General features: G+C 39.6%; 1 protein-coding gene across 3 annotated transcripts in view; it reads left to right on the forward strand.

The window, feature by feature from the left end:
• Window positions 1-22,851, forward strand: part of RALGPS2 (Ral GEF with PH domain and SH3 binding motif 2) — a 121,986-nt gene that overhangs the window by 20,144 nt on the left and 78,991 nt on the right. For all 3 annotated transcript variants that reach the window (XM_081112126.1, XM_081112124.1, XM_081112125.1), the window contains 3 exons: window positions 17,505-17,652; window positions 21,699-21,803; window positions 22,645-22,695. In XM_081112126.1, coding sequence (XP_080968252.1) covers window positions 17,596-17,652; window positions 21,699-21,803; window positions 22,645-22,695 — 213 coding nt within the window. In that variant the 5' untranslated portion in view covers window positions 17,505-17,595. The remainder of the gene's footprint in view (window positions 1-17,504; window positions 17,653-21,698; window positions 21,804-22,644; window positions 22,696-22,851) is intronic.

A 22,851-nucleotide genomic window follows, 5' to 3' on the forward strand; every position in this document is an offset into this window, starting at 1 on the left:
TAATGTAAATAAGTATAAATTATTTCAGTATTTTTAGAATCATTAAAAAGTCTGTAGGAGTAAAAAAAAAAAAAAAAAGTTATGCTTTAATGTGTTATATGCCATAGTAATATTCTTCAATTTTGGGATTTTTCAAGATGTTTTGGGACAAATCGGTAATCAACATCAAAGGTCATTGTACTTGAAGTTATCACATTTGTTGAGACTTGAATTCAATAGGAATGAATACTAATACGGTCTCAGTATGTGTGTATCTCCTCCTGAATTAAATTTATAAGATCATATAATTTACTAGCCCATTTATAAGGGCTCTGCCTTTTCATTGCCTACAGGATAAAGTCCAGCCTCTTCTTTTTACTGGGACAAACATTGTCCTTTCTTTAAACCTACTTCTCCAGACGCAGTTCCTGATGCTTCCCGTCTCATTTATATTTTGCCCTCTAATTATACCATATTTAACTATAGGCGCTTCCCTGAATGCCAGGGACAAAAGATTTGACTATTCCTAGCCTTTGTACATGTTCTTTGCTTTGTCATATTGTTCATCTAAGGAATTTTATTAGATGTGAAGAGGGAAACTAGATATTTCACCCCAGCCACCTCCACATTTCCACAGTATTTAAACATTTAATTAGTTGGTAGGGAGAGGGTAATTTGGCTTTGTAGAAAGTGCTGAGGTTAGCAAACCGAAGACACACATCTGCCATTAACTGATTATGTGAGCCTGGCCAGATCACATGACCTCCCACTGGAATGTTGTCTCTGTAAAATCAGGGGATTGGAATAAAGCAGTAGATAAACTTACAACCCCTCTCCCCCCTTTTCTTTTTCTTTACTTCCTTTTTTCTTCCCTTCTTTGATTCTTGTGCATATGAAGGATACTTCCCTATCTCTCTTTTTTTTATATTTTATTTATTTATTTATTTATTTATTTTTACAGAGAAGAAGGGAGAGGGATAGAGAGTTAGGAACATCGATGAGAGAGAAACATCGATCAGCTGCCTCCTGCACACCTCCTACTGGGGATGTGCCCACAACCAAGGTACATGCCCTTGACCGGAATCGAACCTGGGGCCTTTCAGTCCACAGGCTGACACTCTATCCACTGAGCCAAACTGGTTAGGGCATTCCCTATCTCTTTATAGTAAACTAGAGGCCCGGTGCACGAAATCCATGCACGTGGGGTGGGGTGTCCCTCAGCCCAACCTGCACCCTCTCCAATCTGGGAGCCCTCAGGGGATGTCCTACTGACGGCTTGGGCCCGCTCCCCGTGGTTCTCTGCTCTCTGCGGGGCCTGCTTGCTCCACACCATGGTGATGGGCAAGCAGGCCCTGCTGGACTGCTGTCTGCAGGCCACGCTGGCCTGTTCGTGATCACCGCAGTGATGGCCAAGCAGGCCCTGCTGTCAGCAGACACTCCAGAGGCAGCAGAGCAATGAGGCTTGATCCGCTACCAGATTGGGTGGGTCCTGCCTCTCCGCTTGGTCCCCGTGACCCCTGGCCAGGCTGACAGGCCCAAACACTCCAGCAGCAGGGCTGAGGGGACTGGGCGCCTCCATCTTGTGGTTATGGGTGCCGCCATTTTTGTGATGGAATGATGGTTAATTTGCATATTACTCTTTTCTTAGATAGGATTGCTACAGCCATGATTCTCCTTTAGGAGTGGGAGTGTAGGGTATGCCCTGGGATATTGGCGGCAACTATTAACACATTGTTTGCGGGTATTTTTTATCACGCGCTAACAGGTGGTGCAGGCCATTTTTGCTAATTTTTTGCGCAAATGGCAACATTCAGTAAAATTACAATAACATTAGTTTACGTATTTATACGTTACCCTCATTCTACCGCTAGTCTATAAAAAACGTATTAATACGTGTCCCGCGCTCTACTACACTGGTAGAACGTATAAATACGTTTCCCGCATACAATGTGTTAAAATAAGGGAAGACTTGGGGATTTGAAATGTACCCCAAGCTGAGATCTTCAAATTACCTTCCACCTCTTAAGGAATGTTCATCTGTATTATTCTTTGTATTAGCGTGAGGCACAAGTATTTCTGGATCTACACAGTTTAGTTCCAAAGGCTGTTCACCAAGCGGGCTCTGAAGGGCAAAGTGACACTAAACCAGCGACCACTGAGGCCATCTGTTGGTGGGGAGAGTTGTCCTCTTGATTGGATGTATAGTTTTCTTAGTTCCTGTGAAATTTTGCAAGTTATGGGTTTTTAAGTTGAGCTTCTGTATACTTCAGGATAATTTATAGGATTCCCCCTCTACTTTTTATTTTGAAATAATTTCAAGCTAACAGGAAAGTTCTAAGAGTAATAAAGAGAATAAAATAGTTCACTCTCTATACAAATTCACCAATTGTTAACGTTTTGTCCCATTTGCTTTCTCATCACTTATTTCTCTCACATACATATACATACCGTTTTTCTGAAGTATTTGAGATTAGTTTGCATACCCCATACGCCTTTACCTTATAATACTTCAACTATGTTTCTTACCAGCAAAATTATTCTTTTATGTAACCACAGTGCAGTTACCAGTTCAGGAAACTGATAGAGTACTTTTATCTACAGTCTGTATTCCAGTTGTGTGAGTTGTCCCGATAAGATCTCGTGTTGCATTTACTGCCCTCTAATGTAGGACCTTTAGTTGGTATGCCTCTTTTTCTGTGTAATGCCTTTCTTTGTGCTTCATAACATTGACGTTTTAAAAGAATGCATTTAGGGAAGGTTCCTTGAGGAATGTTTGTTTCTTTCCTTGAAATTAGATACGGAAGGTTCCTCAGGCTATGTTTGTCTATTTCCTCGAGATTAGATTCAGGGTATGCAGTCCCAGCTTGTGGACGTGACCACAAGTGATTTTTACTTCCCATGCGTCATGTCAGAGGCACATGACGCCTGTGCTCCTCATTGGTGGTGGTGACTTTGATCCACACAGTGTAGTTCCTTATTTTCCCTCTTGCAACTAGTAAGCAATCTGTGTGAAAACACTGTTTTTTACTTTTTTCTAATTAAATTATCTTTGTAGCCCTAACCAGTTTGGCTAAGTAGAGCGTCGGCCTGCGGACTCAAGGGTCCCAGTTTTGATTCCGGTCAAGGGCACATACCTAGTAGGGAGTGTGCAGGAGGCAACTGATCGATGTTTCTCTTTCATCAATGTTTCTAACTCTCTATCCCTCTCCCTTCCTCTCTGTAAAAAATCAATAAAATATATTTTAAAAAATAAATAAAATAAATTATCTTTGTAGAAAATTTAAAAAGACTGTAGGTAAGCCAAAAGTTAGGGAAAAATTGACTTGTAAACTTGGAGATAGTCACAATTCAGTGCATGCTTGTTATATGCTACTAGAGGCCTGGTGCACGAAATCGTGCACTGGGTGGGGGGGGGGCGGCGGGCGTCCCTCAGCCCAGCCTGCACCCTTTTGCAGTCCTGGAGCCCTCAGGGGATGCCCGACTGACGGCTTAGGTCTGCTCCCTGCCACTGCTGCTGCACTCACCAGCTGTGAGCCTGGCTTCTGGCTGAGCAGCGCTCCCCCTGTGGGAATGCCCTGACCACCAGGAGGCAGCTCCTGCATTGAGCATCTGCCCCCTGGTGGTCAGTGTGCATCATAGTGACTGGTCATTCCGCTGTTCGGTCGATTTGCATATTAGCCTTTTATTATATAGGATAACATGCTGTGCTATATCTATACTAGTGATGATAGCCAAAGAGTATCATACTTTTCGTACTGTTTGAAAAATTGCCTTATTCATTTAGCAGTACATTGTGACCATTTTCCCTTGCATGACTGAGTTTTGTTTCTGTGATCTTCTAGTGGTTGCCTAGTGTTCTACTGTATATAATCCTTTACCTGTGGATTATTCTGTAATGTTCCGTTTAGACTCATCTCTTGGATGTCTGGGCTCTGTGATTGCCCTGCTCTCTAGGCTCTTTTCTCTTGCAGCTTTAAGAGAGGTACTGCTGTGCTGTTACCTCACCTGAAATCTTGGCTCCGATCTTGAAGTCCTGACATCTGTCTTGCCCCTATTAGCATTGACCGATGGTGCTGTTTTTCTGTTCCACTGTCCTATATAATAAAAGGCAAATAGACTGAACAGCGGAACGACTGGTCGCTTTGACATGCACTGACCACCAGGGGCCGACGCTCAATGTAGGAGCTGCCCCCTGGTGGTCAGTGAGATCCCACAGTGGGAGCACCACTCAGCCAGAAGCCGGGGCTCATGGCTGGCGAGGGCAGCAGTGGTAGCGGGAGCCTCTCCCACCTCTGCAGCAGCGCTAAGGAGCAGCAAGTAGGCAGGCAGACATCCCCCAAGGGCTTCCCAACTGTGAGAGGGCGCAGGCCAGGCAGAGAGGACCCCCCCCCCCCTCCGAGTGCATGAATTTTGTGCACCGGGCCTCTAGTTTGATATTAACAGGCTGAGTTCCTTTCTCTGACCATTCCTGGGCCTTCAGTGGCACACCTTTGCTAAATATATAAATCTCTTTCTGATTCAATTCGATAGTTTTCATGTTTTAATTGCTAATATCGTTCAGTATGTTCAGAATTTGGTTTTTGTTGTTTTATTTCAAATATATAGGATTATGAGTTAAATGAATACCCTTATGGGCTAGTGTTCTGAGTGGAGCACGCACACACACACACACAAAACACACAAAACAAACAAATGTTTGGAGCACAGTTTATCTTTTTGCTTGGAACTTCCTGTTATCTGAATTTCTGGTTAACCTGCATTTCTATTTTGGGTGAGGTCACACAGGAGATCGCAGCTCTTGTGTATTAGAATCACCTGTGAAATTATCTTCAGCAAACTTCTGTGCTGGAGATGGAATATAACCTTCAAAGGCATCATTTAATAGATTTCCCACTGTTTAATATTTAGTAACTTGAAAGTCTCTCTTCCACTCTAAGTATTTACGTAGGCCATTAGGTACATGGAAATATAAACAGTCTGTGTAGATGTGAGCCAGTTTATAAATGGATTACCTCATCACTTCTGCAGTTTAATACAAATGCAACCAAACTGTATCTGAAAGACTTCTGTGCAGAGTCTCTAGTGATTAAGGTAACAACACTTTTAATCCAAGTGAATTTTTTAAAAGTAGCTTCACTATTTTAAAGCTTTTCTCTATTTTCAGAAATAATGTCTGCTATTTTTATAGATGGCGAGGTTTTTAAATGGACCAGTTTCTTTTCATTGGCCTTAATATAAGCATTCTACTTCAGGTGGTGTTATTAAGGTGGCATGTGATGTGAAAACTTTCTGCTATCCTTATCTTTCTTCTTCTAATTTAAGGTCTTAGCTTATTTTATTTTGGAAATCATCTTACACACACATCCTTGAATATGTAACTAAAATATTTAGAAATAAAATATATGTCTGGAAACTATATATTAGATATTTAACTTTAGACTATAATTTGTGAAGTGATCTAGTAAGCAGTCTTGCTGGAATATAATTTATTTAGTTCTTTTGATGTGAGACTTCTAAATATGTAGGTTAATTTGGACATTATCAATTTTTTTCTTCTTTTGCAACCTGAGTAGTATGTGAAATTGCTAAACCTGTCATTGTGTTTGGCTTATAGCAGGGGTGGGCAAACTTTTTGACTCGAGGGCCACAATGGGTTCTTAAACTGGACGGGAAGGCCGGAACAAAAGCATGGATGGAGTGTTTGTGTGAACTAAAATAAATTCAAGGTAAACATTATTACATAAAAGGGTACGGTCTTTTTTTTCAATAGTTTTATTCATTTCAAACGGGCCGGATCCGGCCCGCGGGCCGTAGTTTGCCCACGGCTGGCTTATAGTGTTAAAGTTTCTCAGACCTTGTCTTTTTAGTTTCAGGTTGTAAGTTACTTTTGTTTGAAAAATGATTGCTATCCTTTAAGAATTAAGTGAAGTTTAAGAATTTTTTATTTACTTAAATACTGTACTACTAAGGGTACGTGGAATATTTTCAAGTTGTGTACTTTTGAATAAATTCACAAAATAATATAACATTTATGTTTAATCTACATTTAGAAAATAGTTAACATGCAAAGTGTTATCTCTCTTAAGGGACCTCTCATCATTAAATCCAGTGATTCAGTATTGCAAACTATTTGTACATTTATCTCCTTGTCCTGAGAGATACAATTATTATCAGGTAACATGTTTACTCATTTAGGACTTCTTTTTAAAAAATGAGTACTTTTTAAAGTAAAAACATTTTTGGATTATTTAGTAAATCTTCAGTATACTTCAGTAAATCTTAAAATATACTTTCAAAATGCTTAATTTAGAGGAATAGTTTACTTGCCTTTTTAATCCATTAATTGATGTTGGAATTTTCACATGCTTCTGGAATTTAGAAGTGGAAGAGGTCTGTCTTCTTTTCCTTTTTCTTTTTTTTAAATCACATCACTGATAGATGGACTTAAATATTAGCAAAGTTCTTTGCCCCAGGCCTTACAGCTGGCTGGTAGTGCCTAGGCTAGGATTTGGACCCAGGATTTCTGACTCTAAAATTTGTGTTCTTTCCATTATAGTATACCATTTCTAGAAGCATTGATTTTGTCTTTCTATATGATTTCATTTCTCTCAAACTCTCTCCGAGGTACATTTTATCATCTCTTACCTATAAATGAATAAACCAAAGTTCAGAGATTAAATAATTTACCCAACATAACACACCTGTTTAAAGTCCTAGACGGAGTATTTCCTGTCTCATGCTTTTCCCACTGATCTCCTTCCTGTACCCCTTGGCCGAAGTTTGGATGGGGGAGGGGATGGTTGGATCGTGGGGTTCTGTCTTGTTTTTGTTTTCATTTAAGTATCATCTAAGTGAAATTGCCATTTCTATAGAATTAGGGATTCTGAATTGGAAGCTGGTGGTGGTAGGATGATCTGATTGGAGTTGAGATAGAATGTGACCATGGTAGGCTTTGTACAACTAAAGACTAGAAGAGGGTTCTGGAGAGCAGAGATTGGAGAAGCGTGGGTGGGAAAGGGGCCTGCTCACCACTTCAGATACTTTGTTGTTTTAAAAGCCCAGTGGCGTGCCCCTGGCACATTAAACGTTGGAATACTGGTTTTCATTTCCTAAAGCCATTGCCCTACTCAGAAACCTTTAATGATTCCTAGTGCCAGACCCTTTCAGTCTAAGTTCCGCCATGTGACAGATGAAACCCTTCATGATCTGTTGCTTCTTTGACCCTTCAGAAAGGGTCTCCAGAGCTCCATACTGCACCTCCTTGGGACTATCTTTACTTTTAAATGTGTGCTCTTGTTTATAGTGTTTTTACTTCTCCTTTCTTCTTGACCTTCAACTTGTCTTTCTTTATAAACCTAAACATCATTTCTTCCTGCAGAAATCATGTGACTGTTGAAGCTGAATCAGTGTAATGGATTGTAGTATTCTGCGTTTGGGTTTTTTTTCTCGTTTCCTGCTCTTTCTCCCTCTAGCCATATAATGAACTGAGTAGGAACAACCTTTTCTGTTTCCCTCCTTTTTTCATTTCTTCCTCCTCCCCTTTCCCTTTCTCTTACCCTCTCCTCCCATCCCCACTCCCCATTCTGTCCTGTTTTTTTTTTTCTTATCTGTTTATCCATCTGTCCGGTCTTGTTTTTCTCTTCATCTGTCCTCTTATTCTCCCTTCCAGCTGCTTAGCACTATGAACTAATTTTGTGGTAAATTCTTTCTTTGTTTAAAATACCTTTATTTTACTTTATCTTGAATGAGAATTCAGCTGGTTATGGAATTCTAGGTTATTTTCTCTTAGCACTTTGAAGATATTTTATTTTCTTCCATGTCTTTTGGTACTGTAGAAGCTTTCCATTTAACTTTGTTCCTCTGTAAGCAAAGTGCCTATTCTTCTTGCTTTTTAAACAGTTTAAAGTGATACACACACACACACACATATATAACTTTTTAAATTTTATTATCCTGCTCAAGGCTTGTGATTCCTAAATATGAAGGTATATTGTCTTTCTCATGTTCTGGAAACTTCTCAGCCTTTATTTCTTTAAAGAGTGCCTTTCATTATCTCTCTTTCTCTTGGAACTACTCTTAGGCTGTTACATTTTATTATTCTATTTTTTTCTTTTCACAGTTTTCCATTTCATTAACTCTTTGCGCAGAATTTTTGCATAATTTTATTTTTCTACTAGAGGCCGAGTGTACAACATTTGTGCACTGGTGGGGGTGGGGGGTCTCTCAGCCCTGCCTGTGCCCTCTTGCATTGTGGGATCCCTCAAGGGATGTCCACCTGCCAGACATCCCCCGAGGGGTCCTTAGTGCTGCTGCAGAGGTGGGAGAGGCTCCCACCACTGCCGCTGCACTCGCCAGCCATGAGCCCGGCTTCTGGCTGAGTGGTGCTCCCCCTGTGGGAGTGTACTGACCACCTGCATTGAGCATCTGCCCCCTGGTGGTCAGTGCACATCATAGCGACTGGTTGTTCCACTGTCTGGTCAATTTGCATTTTAGGGTTTTATTATATAGGATTCTACTTCATAAATTCTCTCTTCAGTTGTTTAATCTGATGCTTACTTCTCCAATGACCTTTTTTTCTTTTTAAAAAATATTTGGTTTTCTTACAGATGTTTGTCTTTTTCAGTGTCTCCTTTTAAGGGTGCTGATTTTAATCTTCCTCTTTGAAAGCCTTGTATCTAATAATTTCTCATCTAAAGTTCTCAAGTGATAATCCTAATAATAGATGAATTTCCTGCTTTTACTTGTAGTGGGATTGTTTGTTTATAGAATTGCTAAATGTTTATTCTGATCTGGCCACTGGGGCTTTATCTGTGAAAATCCCACATTGCCTGGTTTAAAAGAATGTCCCTCCCCCATATTTTTGTTGCTTTCATCTGCCTTGGGTTTTGGGAGTCCCATTGTCTTGTGAACATACTAAATGTGAATTTCTTGTCTTGAGGATCTTGGACCATGCTGGTAGTATAAATTCAAATTCCATGTCTGTGCTGAAGCATGTCTAAGATTACACATTTGTAGACAAATTTATAGATGCCCTTCACCATCCTCTGTGTGAAGCCCAAGCCAAGGCATGTAAGTTTCCTTATCTTCCTGTACCAGTATCCATTTTTTAAGACTAGACTATCATATCACTGATAGAGGTAGACTATCAGTCTCTGGTTTTAGTCTAGGTAAAGATGTGGGAATGGGGTAGGAAGAGAATGTATGAGTCTCAATTCCATTATCTTCTCTTGGTTTTTCTTTGCTATCCTACTGGTATCAAAAATCAAGCCCACATTCTGAATTTCTTTATTTTTACTGATTTTGAGAGGGAGAGGGCGAGAGAGAGAGAAACATGGATCAGCTGCCTCCTGCATGCTCCCTACTGGGGATCGAGCCAGCAACTCAGGCATGTGCTCTGACCAGGAAATGAACCAGTGACCTCTCGGTACACAGGACGACACTGAACCAACTGAGCCACACCAGTCAAGATTTCTTGTATTTTTTTGTCAGCCATGGTGCTGGAAATCGAGCTCTTAATAATATTCTTTTAAATATAGTATTTAAATATAGTATAGTATTGTGTGTATTGATTATTTTATTGCCATTTTCCTTATATTCTTATTGTTAATCAGGCGTTCATATAATGACTGCTTTGTTCAGTCATTCACTCATTCTTTCAACAGATACTTATTAAATTTGAGGTCAAGAATTGTGTTTATGTGCCTGAATAAAAAATGGTGTGTTTTTTTTCCTTGTGTTTTGTTATAAATATGAGTTTTTAAGAAGATCCTATATAATAAAGAGGTAATATGCAAATTGACCATCACTCCAACACAAGATGGCTGCCCCCATGTGGACTAATACCATTTTCTTAGATCAACAATGTTAAGGAGGCCATGCAAGTTTAGCTGTCACATGTGCTGAAGTGAGCGAGCCTTTATACTATGATATATATAGGCCATTTAAATCTTTGGGCCTTCTATGAGTGTCATATAAAATGTATCTTTAATGTTTTATTAATAATTTTAAAGGAAAGCAAGCTTTGAAATAACTTTGATATACATACTGAATTATAAATACAGTGTTTTAATCTTACCTATGACTTTTTTTTCACCAAACTTATAAGAATATAACAAGAAGTTTTAGTTTCTGTTGGAGCTGTCACGCCTACTTTCATGTTTATTTAATAATTGTCCACTTGAATTATTTTTTTAATCCTCACCCAGGAAGATCTTGAAGCATATAATAAAAAATAAACTGTCTTTTAGGAATTACAGTGTTTTTATGGTATTATATGAGGCTTTGTTGTCCTTAAACAGTATTAAATATTGTTGACATGTAGTACATTTGTAAACAGTTATGAATAGGATATTCTTTGAGGTATGCTTTGCTGTACTTTTTTTTTTACTAAAAACATAATTGATTTTAATATGACCTTATTTCTTGAGGAATAATATGAATGACATTTTATTTAAAAGCAGGTCAAGAAAACTTGAATCTTGATAGAAATAGATCATCAATCTCTCTGGCCTTCCTATTATAGTTCACAACTGTATTAATGTTAATTCTTGGTCTATATTACCTAGTTTTCAGTAAATAGTGGTAATAAAATTTATATATTTGATATAAAGTAGATTAAGAATACATTCCCTAATTCATTAAAATATTTTTCTTAACACTAGGGGGCACTATTGATACATGAATTCATATCTAAATCTTTATGCATAGAATGTAGAATAAAGTGAAATTATTTGAAAATACTTCATTACAAACTGAGTGTTGCCTTCAGACAGAATTTGGATTTTTAAGGATAGTAAAGCTTATAAAATGAATTACTGTGGATTGGAGAAGGTTACTCTGTGCTATGCATTTTCACATCGATTTTCTAAATGAATTCTAAATGGTTTTAAATCATTTCTTTTTTAAAAATATACTCTTATTGATTTCAGAGAGGAAGAGAGAGGGAGAGATAGGTAGAAACAATAATAAGAGAGAATTATTGATTAGCTGCCTCCTGCATGCCCCATGCTGTGGGGATCAAGCCTACAACCGGGCATGTGCCCTGACCAGGAATCGGATTATGACCTCCTGGTTTATAGGTCAACGCTCAACCACTGAGCCATGCTGGCTGGGCTAAAAACCATTATTTCTGATACACTTTTCATTTAAAAAAATTCTAGCACAATGTTTTGCTCTTAGCTGATATTGAGAATATATCTAAAGAAATGAAAATAAACTTAAGATGTGACTAAGGGTGCTGTCAGTAGTAATAATTTTTAAGCATTCAAGTGTCAGCAGTTAGACTTTTGGTGATGTCCACCAACAGATATTTTGCTGGAGGCATATTTCTAAGGTTTTTGTCTTCTTTAATTAGAAGGCTCCATTAAATGTGAGCTTTATGTAGCTTAAGCAGGTAGTAGACAAAATATGCATCATTATAATATTGCACTTAACCTTGTGTCAGCACTGTTTTATTAATTCATTCTCCTCAGCACAACTCTGTGAAGTAAGTACTCATTGTCAAATCTGTTTTGTATGTAAGGAAAGTGAGCATGAAGTCCAACAGTGCACAAGCTTAAGCAGTCTGTTCTAGTCTGTGCTTCTGAATCACTGTCCTCCAGAGAGAGGAAACTTAGCATCAAAAGAATTGTTACTGATATTTCAAACTTTTTAAAGTGGACATAGTTTAAAGTACCTAATTTATAGACATTTAGCATTTCTCTTATGAAAAACATCAGAGAACTGAATGGGAGAGGCCTGGCCAGTGTTGTGTTCAGTGGTTAGAGCTTCGGCCTGAGGGGTTCATTTCCCAGTCAAGGGCACATATTTGGGTTGCAGGATTGATCTCCTTCTCTCCCTTCCTTCCTTTTCCACTCCCTCTCCCTCTCCCTTCACCTTTATCCCCCTCCCTCCCTTATTCTGTCTCTAAATATCAATGGAAAAAATACCCTCGGGTAGGGATTAACCAAAAAATAAATAACTGAATGGGAGAATATATTTGCCAGTGATATATCTGATAAAGGGTTAATATCCAAAATTTATAAAGAAATCATACAACTCAACACCAAAAAAAACCAAACAATCCATTTAAACAATTGGCAGACCTTAATAGACACTTCTCTTAGGAGGACATACAGATGGCCAAGAGACATATAAAAAGATATTCAGTGTCACTAATCATCAGAGAGATGCAAATTAAAACCACAATGAGCCCTGGCTGGTGTTTCTCAGTAGTTAGAGCATCAGTCTGCACACCCAAGGATTCAATTCTTCGTCAGGGGCATGTACCTAGGTTGCAGGTTCAATTCCTGACCCCTTGGAGCTCATGCAGCAGGCAACCAGTCAATGTGTATCTCTCACATTGATATGTGTATCTCTCTCTCTCTCTCTTTCTCTCTCTCTCTCTCTCTCCCCCTCTCTCTTCCTCTCTTCCTCCCTCTCCCTCCTCTCTCTCCCTTCATCCAACCCTACTTCCACTCTCTCTAAAAGCAATGGAAAAAATATCTTCCAGTGAATATTAATTTTTAAAAAATCCCACAATGAGGTATCACCTCACATTATCATAATGGCTATCATCATTAAATCAGCAAACAACAAATGCTGGGGAGGATGTGGAGAAAAGGGAACCCCCATGCACTGTTGGTGAGAATGCACATTGGTGCAGCCACTGTGGAAAACAGGATGGAGGGTCCTCAAAAATTAAAAATGGAACTGCCTGTGACTCAGCAATTCCACTTCTGGGTATATATCCAAAGAAACCCAAAACACTAATTCAAAAGAATAGATCTACCCCTATGTCAGCCGTGGACAAACTACGGCCCGCGGGCCAGATCCGGCCCGTTTGAAATGAATAAAACTAAAAAAAAAAAAAAGACCGTACCCTTTTATGTAATGATGTTTACTTTGAATTTATATTAGTTCACACAAACACTCCATCCATGCTTTTGTTCCGGCCCTCCGGTCCAGTTTAAGAACCCATTGTGGCCCTTGAGTCAAAAAGTTTGCCCACCCCTGCGTTCATTGCAGCATTATTTACAATAGCCAAAATATGAGAGCAACCCAAGTGCCCATCAATGGATGAGTGGATAAGAAAGCTATGAGATATATATATATATATATATATATATATATATATATATATATATACACACACACACATACATACATACATTGGAATATTACTTGGCTGTAAAAAAGAATTAAATCTTACCATTTATGACAGCATGGATAGACCTAGAGGGTATTATGCTAAGTGCAATAAGTCAGTCAGAGAAAGACAAATACCATATGATTTTACTTATACATGGCATCTAAAAAAATAAACAGAAACAGACTCATAGATACAGAGAACAGACTGGTGGTTGCCAGAGGAGAGGGGGGATGGGGGACTGGGTGAAAATGGCGAAGGGTTTAAGATATACAAGTTGGTAGTTACAAAACAATCATGGAGATGTAAAGTACAACATAGGGAATATAGTCAATACTGGTGACCCAGTGCACGGATTAGTGCACATTGAAAGAAAATTAATTAGAAGGTGGCTGGCAGGGCGGGACTGGGCAAGACAGGCTAGATATGCCCTAGAGCCAACCTCCCATGGTCCCTCCCTGGCCAGCAACACCTGGGGTGGCGCTGTGGCTCGAAGGGCATCTGTGGAGTGAGTGGGGTCCCTCTGGCAGGTGGGGTCCCTCGGCCTGGCCTGCGGGGATTGGGCAGAAACCAGCTCTCTGACATCCCCCAAGGGGTCCCGACGTGCAAGAGGGCACTCTGCAAAGTTGCTGTGATACAGGGTGTAGAATGCAAATGCAAGTGTGCAGTAAACCAGATTCGGGGCAACAGTGCCCCAGCAACAACATAACCTATGGCCGAAGGTGGAATCGTGTGGCCCCACGAGGAGTCGGGCTCCCTCCTCTCCGGTTTCAGGGTACGTCACCCGAGAACCACTGCTTCCAAGTCACGGCAGCTCCTGCGTTGAGCATGTGCCCCCTGGTGGTCAGTGTGTGTCATAGTGATCGATCAGATGGACACTTAGTATATTAGCCATTTCCTATCTAATAAAAGAGAAACATGGTAATTAGCGTATGACCGCTACCCTTCCCATTGGCTAATAAGGGCAATATGCAAATTAACTGCCAGCCAAGATGGCGGCCGGCAGCCAGGCAGCTTGAAACTAATGTGAGGCTTGCTTGCTTCAGTGATGGAGGAAACCAACGTTACCTGCCTGCCTTGCCGGCCTCTGAGCGTGCAGTTTGAAACATTGTAACAAATATAGAAGCTAAGCAAAACCCCAGAAACCTGCTTTCAGCGAGCCGGGATCTCAGAGCTGGAGTTATACATTGTTTTGATTATAGAACCCAAACAAACCAGATACCTGCTTTCAGCAGCAGAGGCCTCAGAGCTTGAGCCAGAGCTAAAGCTGGCCCAGAATAAAGAGAAAAAGGAGCAATTGGGAGCTTCAGCCCTCAGCCCCTCACCCAGGCTGGCCAGGCACCCCAGTGGGGACCCCCACCCTGAAGGGTGTGTGACCAGCTGCAAACAGTCATCATCCCCTCACCTAGGCTGGCCAGGCACCCCAGTGGGGACCCCCACCCTGAAGGGTGTGTGACCAGCTGCAAACAGCCATCATCCCCTCACCCAGGCTGGCCAGGCACCCCAATGGGGACCCCCACTGTGATCCAGGACACCCTTCAGGGCAAACCAGCCGGCCCCCAATCGTGCACCAGGCCTCTATCCTATATAGTAAAAGGGTAATATGCCTCCCAGCACCGGGATCAGCGGAGCCGTGAGGCCTCCCAGCACTGGGATCAGTGGAGCTGAGAGGCCTCCTGGCATTGGGATCAGTGAGACAGAGGGCAGCACCCAAACCCCCTGATTGCCCTGTGGCTCTGTGTGTGACAGGGGCGGGACCGCAACTTCCCTATCCACCCTGCTCTGTTCATCACGGGAAGGCGCCCCAACCCCCTGATCGTCCCTGCTCTGTGGGTGATAGAGGGCGGCGCCCCAACCCCCTCCCCCCCCTCACGGTCCCTGCTCTGTGTGTGACGGGGTAGAGCCATAACCTCCCCATCGGCCCTGCCCTGAGTGTGACAGTGGCGGCGCCCCAACCCCCTGATCGGCCCTGCTCTGTGGGTGATAGAGGGCGGCGCCCCAACCCCCTGATGCGTCCTGCTCTGTGTGTGACGGGGTGGTGCCCCAACTCCCCTATTGGCCCTATTCTGTGCGTGGCAGGGGGGAGCTCCCCAACCCCCCTGATGGGCCCTGCTCTGTGTGTGACAGGTGGGAGCTCCCCAACCTCCTGATCGACCCTGCGCTGTGCATGACAGGGTAAGGAGCCCCAACCCCTCTGATGGGCCCTGCTCTGTGCGTGACAGGGGGCAGCGCTCCAACCCCCAGATTGGCCCTGCTCTGTGCGTGACGGGGTGGTGCCGCAACCTCCCCATCGACCCTGCCTTGAGTGTGACGGGGCGGTGCCCCAACCCCCCAATCGGCCCTACCCTGAGCATGACTGAGGGTGGCATTGCAACCTCCCAATCCGCCCTGCTCTGTGCATGACAGGGGGCGGTGCCCCAACTCCCCAGTCGGCCCTGCTCTGAGCCCGACCAGGGGCTGCACCTAGGGATTGGGCCTGCCCTCTGTCACCCGGGAGCAGGCCTAAGCCAGCAGGTCGTTATCTCTCGAGGGGTCCCAGACTGCGAGAGGGGACAGGCCGGGCTGAGGGACCCCCCCCTTCCCCCCGAGTGCACAAATTTTTGTGCACCGGGCCTCTAGTATGTATGTATGTATGTATATGTATGTGTGTGTGTATGTGTGTGTGTGTGTGTATATATATATATGTATGTGTGTGTGTATATATATATGTATGTGTGTGTATATATATATGTATGTGTGTATATATGTATATATATATATATATATATATATATATATATATATATATATATTTTAGTGCAATAACTATGTGTGGTGCCAGGTGAGCACTGGAAGTATCTGGGGTACCACTTTGTAAAGTATATGATTGTCTAACCACTATGATGTACACCTGAAACAATCCTATATAATAAAAGAGAAACATGTAAATTGACCATCCCTCTGCGACACTCACCAGCCAATCAGGAGTGAGTATGCAAATTAACCCAACAAAGATGGCAGGTTAATTTGCATACACAGGCACTGGGTGGAGAGCAGAGTGGGAGAGCCGGAGGCTTGGGAGGATGTGGCTCCCTCGGTTGCTCCCAGCAGCACGGGGAGCACCAGGAATGCCGGGAATCGTAGTTCTGGTGGCAGATGGCTCTCCTAGACACTAGAGCAAAGTGAGCCTGGAGCAAGTTACTGTTGCGGTGGGGGATGGAGGGAAAGCAAAGGTGAGAGATGTAAGTAAAATCAGAGTGTCTAGGAAAAATTAAAGGGAAGATATCCTAAAACTTCCAGGAAATCTCCACCAATGAAGCAAAGAAAAAAAATGTCTCTACTATTCTGTGAGCAACAAACCAGCTGGGTTGGGGGTCTCAGACAATTCACTCATATGATTGCAAAGACAGACAGAAACTCCCGGATTGGAGAGGGCTCCCAGATTGGAGAGGGTGCAGGTCGGACTGAGGGACCCCCTCATCCCCCAGTGCACGAATGTCATGCACCGGGCCTCTAGTACATAATAATACTAGATGTAAACTGTAATTGAACAATAAAATTAAAAAATGAATGAAAACCATCATAGAAATTTATAGTTGGAAAGGAAACTTAAGGCCCATTTACTCCTTTAATTTTTAGAGAGGAAGAAATTCTGCCCTAGATAGTTGAAGCTATTTGTGGAAAGGGATTATTTACCTCAGTCAGGTAAATATTCTGACTTCCAGTGAAGTGGACAGAAATGCAGTGTTGTGGAGAGACTATTTGACCAGAATTTTAGGTCGCTTGAATTTTATTCTTGGCTGCTCATTTACCATCCTCTGTCCTCAGAGGCTGTTTCTAATTAATATCTTCCTTAATTGGTCTTATTGGTAGTTGTGAAGATGAGTGAGACAGTGGATTGAAGATATTCAATAAACTTTAATACCCTATACAAATAAATACATGTTGTGGTATTTTTATTACACATTCCATAATACTTTATTTATTTGTAATATCTTTGTAAACTAGATTATCAACCACGGTAAACTTACTCATTGTTGATTTAAGGATGTCATTTAGAACTCTAAAAATTTATTGTTAGGCCATGTGTTACTCTGCCACGTGTTTTTTTATACTTTATTCACTTAAAAGTAAAAAAATTTGAATTTTTCTCACAATAAGTGAAAAATTGCACTTCTGCTTTGATGATGAAGAACCATAAAGTAACATGCATTGAACACTGTCCGTTTGGTGTTTCTGATCATGTGAAAATAGCATATAGGATTGTCCTCAAACTAGCTTCAGTGATTTAACTGAATAAGAAAGAATTCGGTAAAGTTGAAAAAATGTCTTTCTTGACATGGTGATAGGCATTGATTTGGTTTCTTAAACTTTCAGTAATAATTAAACACACATTTAAAATTTTGTTTCTTTTTTACAGGAATAATAATGTATTTGTGGCCTTGGACGTGAAGCAGTCAGTCAGTCTTCTGTGCTGTTAACATAGCATCAGGACTGATGTTGTGGGAAGCATGGACCTACTGAACGGGCAGGCAAGCAGTGTTAATGTTGCTGCTACTGCTTCGGAGGTAAGACATTGAAGAAGTTGCCTTGTAAAGTTTCTTACCTGGGATTCTAACTTTTCAAGTATTATCGTTGCTCACAGATATAAATCAGAACTTGAAAAAGGGCTAAAATTTTTTTAGTTTAAAAACCAAACGTTTTAATTGTGCCATTTAGATGCTCACTGTGCACCTTAGAAACAGCTAATCCTTATCTACTTAAAATGCTTGACAGATAATGATTACTTAAAATCCTTTCTTGGGTTTAGTTTTATAGGACACCTAGAATTTCTTTTATGGGTGTTTTTATATGCCATGAACCTTGAGGGCAATAGTAAAGTGGAACAAATAAAGATTCCTTTATTTGGAATTGTACGTATAACTTTTGGTCACTATCTAGATCCCTTGATTCCAAGCCCATTGAAGGAGATTATAGAGCCATGAGGCTGGATTAGGCAGGGCTACTCGGGTGATGTAGCTTAGAGTGTTCAGGATGGAGATGAAGATGGAGCCAGTGCTCACCTCTCTAGTTAATAGCTCAATTTATTTTTGCCTCACCTTTTTTTTTCTCTTTTGTCTATAAATCTAGGGTACTTGCCTGCTTTCCTTAATTACTTTAGCATCCAGCTTCTGTGCTCTTTATTTTTCTCTTATTATATAGCTTGAGAATAATGGCCTCAAATTTGGCCTCAAATTTCTTTAATAACTTCATTTTGCCCCAAACCATTATTTGGGTCTTGCTATTATTGAAATTATTCTAACCATGTATTTATTATTTGTCTTATAAAAATAATTTCCATATTTTTATTTCTAGCTCTGGCTTCCCTCATAAATTTTATTACACATTTCTGAAGGACCAGACATTTTAATTGCAAAATGAACAGAATCCACCATCCTTTCATCTCTGCTTATTCTGTTGGTTAGAAACAGGTCATAGGTCCTGCTCCCAGTCAAGTTGAGAAGATTACACAATAAAGAGAGAAATCCTGACAGCCGCCTGACAGTCTATTCCCCCACACTTTATCTCTAGGGTCCAGTCCTTTCCTCCTTATTTCTGCTAGCACTGTCTTCGTTTGGTCATTTATTATTTCTTGTCTGAATTATTGCAACAGCTTTTTAGTTTGATCTTGTACTTCTACTAAGCTGGGTTTGGTCCATTTGTCTGCAGTTCAGTTTTAGTATTCTTAAAATATAGCTGTTAAACTTTATTGTACCCCCAAACTATTTGTGGTTCCTCATTGCCTAATTAAATACAAATGACCCTCAGCCTTGCATTCAAGACTTTTCTCAAAATGGCCCTAAATTTGTTCTCTAATGGATTTAACTCCTGCTAATCCTCTATAAAATGAAATTTATAGTCTCATGAAAGAATATATATAAACCTTAGTTTTTCCTACTTCTGTTTATACCTGCCTATGTCATTTTTTTACCTGGAATTTCTTTTTTCTTTCTGATATGTCCCTCCTTCTCACTACACAAAAAATACATTTTGTCTGTCTTTCAAAACCTGTTTCAAATGCTATACTTTCAGGAAAGTCTTTTCCTGATCCCTTAAACAAATGGGAGCTTTTTTATTTTTGAAACTATCACTTAAAAAAAAATACTTTTTAATAATTTTTTCACAAATTTATACATAGCTTTTCTTCCTCAGGGATTATATGTTTATGTATGTTTGTATTATAAGTGTGTTTATTTGGTATATTTATAACCATATTACTTTAATACATTAAGTATATGTGTATATGTATAGTATATTAATAACTATATGTCCTGAAACATTTGTCTGGTATTACATGAAGCAGTACACAATTATTTGTTAAATAAAATAGATCATTTCACTTATATACAAAATTTTGTTGACTTTCCTAAAAGTGAATGAATTACATCAGGCTTCAGATATAAAAATAGTTTTCACCTTCTCTTAAAGTACAGATCTAGTAATATATTAAAATGCAGATTTCTCATAAATATGATAAGCTTACAGAATGAACAAGATACTTCTCTGGGTGATTGACTTCTTCTTTCTCAGTAACTTTCCTCTTTTTTAAAAAAATTTATCTTGATTGTTGAAAGTATTACATACTTTTATTCTTAACCTGAGCTCTCAAAGCTTCCACTATCAGTAGAGTTACAGTAAACTTTGTTTCAGACTTTTAGAAATGTGTACTTTGTTTAGTATTGTGTTGAATAAAGAGTTACTAACTGCTCTCTCACAGTGCATTATGCTAAGTACTGCTTAGCTTCTTATTCTCACTGTTGTATTTCCTGATATTGGAGAAGCAGATAGAAGCACATCCCTTGTAATTGTAAGGACAAAAGGAAAGTGATTACTCGTTTTCATGACCAGGGAAACTACCATTATGATTTGCTAGCTTGCCTTGAAGCAGTTAAAAACTTGGAAAAAATTACCATTATGTTTAATTACCAGGTTAGTACTCGACTGATGTAATTAGCTATCTAGGCAGTTACTGGATTAGTATACTGCTAAACTGAATTCTGTTTGAACGCTTAACATTATGAATAAATTTCTATATTAGTCTTAGGACATAAAATAATGTTGACATACTGTAAGCTTGTCATAGTTACAGAGATTAAACACATCAAATAAAACTATTTAGAAAAGTCATTTATGGAATGAAAAAGTGGAACATTATCCAAGCACTGTGTTACAATGCCAGAGGTGTAACATACGCATAGTGGGACTGCCAGAGGAGAAAGGGGAGCAGGAGAAATATTTGAAGTAATTATGGTTGAGAGCTTTCCAGAATTGATGATGGATCCCTTCCTTTGTAACTGTCTTGATAATTAGCTGCTCCTGAAAGGGAGGGGAAAAGTAAAAATGAGGCATAAGGACAAGTGCTCAAAATTGGTGTCTAACAGCTAATAGGCTAACATTTTATACCTTGGTAATTGAAACTGGTGAAATTTTTTGTGTCATTAACTGTGCCTGATTTCCTGCTTCCATTTAGTAGAGCATAATCTAAATATTGTTACAGTTGATGAAGCCCTGATTTCAGCCAAAAGATGCAGAGTACATTTGTATCATGTGGTACAAAGGAAATGGAAACTGACCAGAAGTAAGATATTCAGAGCCAAAAGCCACTTTTTGGTCTACATGTAACAATAGCAAATTCAAACATAAAATAGTAATCTTAAAGTAGAAAACACTTAAATTTGTAATATAATAGGAAGAATAGTATCAATTACAGTATCACATACATTCACTTCACAAATAGTATTGGATTATTTAATAATAGAGTTCTGAACATTTTCTTGTGGTTCATGTTATGAAAATAATCTTCCATTTTCTTCATAAAAATAAGTTTAAAAATTATAAATAGGTGTATCCTTCTCTCTAAACTTCCTTTTCAACCCATTTGAAAATCATTTAACTTACTAAAGTCTTTTATTTCTATAGAAATGATAGGCTGTCCGGGTGAGGAAACTGACAGACGACAAAATGACTTACTCAGGAACCTAAAAACCTGAAGTTGAGATTAGGCTTCTAGTTGCCTGACCCTTTATCTGGTGTTTTTCCAGATAAGCAACACATTCTGCCCAACTTCCCTGCAGCATCTGTTAAACCACTCTACTCCGTTTCCTCAGTTTTTATTTTAAATGTTTTTTCTTTATTGATTAAGGTATTACATATGTGTCCTCCTTATTCCCCTAGTGCCCCCCCAACCCCCCCACTCATTCCCTCACCCCGCTGCTGTCTGTGTCCATTGGTTAGGCTTATATGCATGCATACAAGTCCTTTAGTTGATCTCTACCCCTTACCCCCACCCTCCCCTACCTTCCCTCTGAGGTTTGACAGTCTGGTCGACGCTTCTCTGTCTCTGGATCTGTTTTTGTTCATGAGTTTATGTTGTTCATTATATTCCACAAATGAGTGAGATCATGTGATATTTATCTTACTCTGACTGGCTTATTTCGCTTAGCATAATGCTCTCCAGTTCCATCCATGCTGTTGCAAATGGTAAGGTTTCCTCAGTCGTTAATGCCAATCTCGTTTCTGTGACATTAACTATGAGATAGTATTAAAATGGCTGCATTTTCTTTTACTTTAACAGAAAAGTAGCAGTTCTGAATCGTTAAGTGACAAGGGTTCTGAATTGAAGAAAAGCTTTGATGCCGTGGTATTTGATATTCTTAAGGTTACACCAGAAGAATATGCGGTAAGCCTCCCTCCTCCTTGCTCCAGTTTTTGCACATAGTTTATATATTGGTGCTATTGAGTTAGAATTTATAGGATCAGCGGAGGTCCTGGTAAAAGTAAATAAACAAAGCTGGGGGTGAGAATTAAAAGGGAGAGTAGCCCAAGGATGGAGCAAGCAGAGGGATGAAATGGGGAAGGTAAGAAGAGCTGTAGATATTTTTAGAGCAGCACATAAACTTTTGTTTAGCTTGGTAAGTAATAATAAGTATTTTACCTTCATGGTAATTGCTTTCGTGGTCCCTACTTGTACCACCTCCCCAAGCCAACTGCACTTTATTGACAGGTTAGGGGTATTTTTACTTTTTGGAAATTAAAAAATTGAGAAATGAAAGTTGAAGGCATTATTGCAATATTATGAAAACTACCCAGAAAAACTTTTATTTCTTATATGACATAAATGTTTGTTTATATTCTCTTTCTCCTTTAACTTATTAACAGAATATAATGATTTCCTGATATTGAACATTGCTCCATGAACCAGTAGATCTGATTTTTGGTTTTGATTTTGATTTCAAGTATAACTGTGTTCAAATTTTTCAAAATTATTTTTATTTTCTAACTTTACCTCATTTATCTCACAAGAAAATATGAATAGGTATGAAATAATTAGAAATACATTTATTTAATGGTACTAGGACTAAATTTTCATTTTTTTAAGTCCTTATAAATTGATATTTTCCTGGTAAAGACTTGGTTATTCAATATATTTTAGTATAGAATATCACTTTTATTTAGAATATATGCCATTATCATAGAATTCCAAAGAAGAAATTGTCTTTTTTTTTTACTTTTTATTTCAGGGTCAAATAACACTAATGGATGTCCCAGTATTTAAAGCCATTCAACCAGATGTGAGTACTTTTAAAGAACTTTTCTTTTAAATATACAAAATAGTCAATTATAGAATCCCAAATTAAGAAGTTTTAGAATTGTCAAAGTATGCTTCCTAAATTGTAAACATTTAAAGCTCTTGATGTTACTTGTCTGTATATTGTTCAGGCCTCAGA

The sequence above is a fragment of the Myotis nattereri genome (assembly GCF_964212035.1).
Source record: "Myotis nattereri genome assembly, chromosome: 18".
Classification (NCBI taxonomy): Eukaryota; Metazoa; Chordata; class Mammalia; order Chiroptera; family Vespertilionidae; genus Myotis; species Myotis nattereri.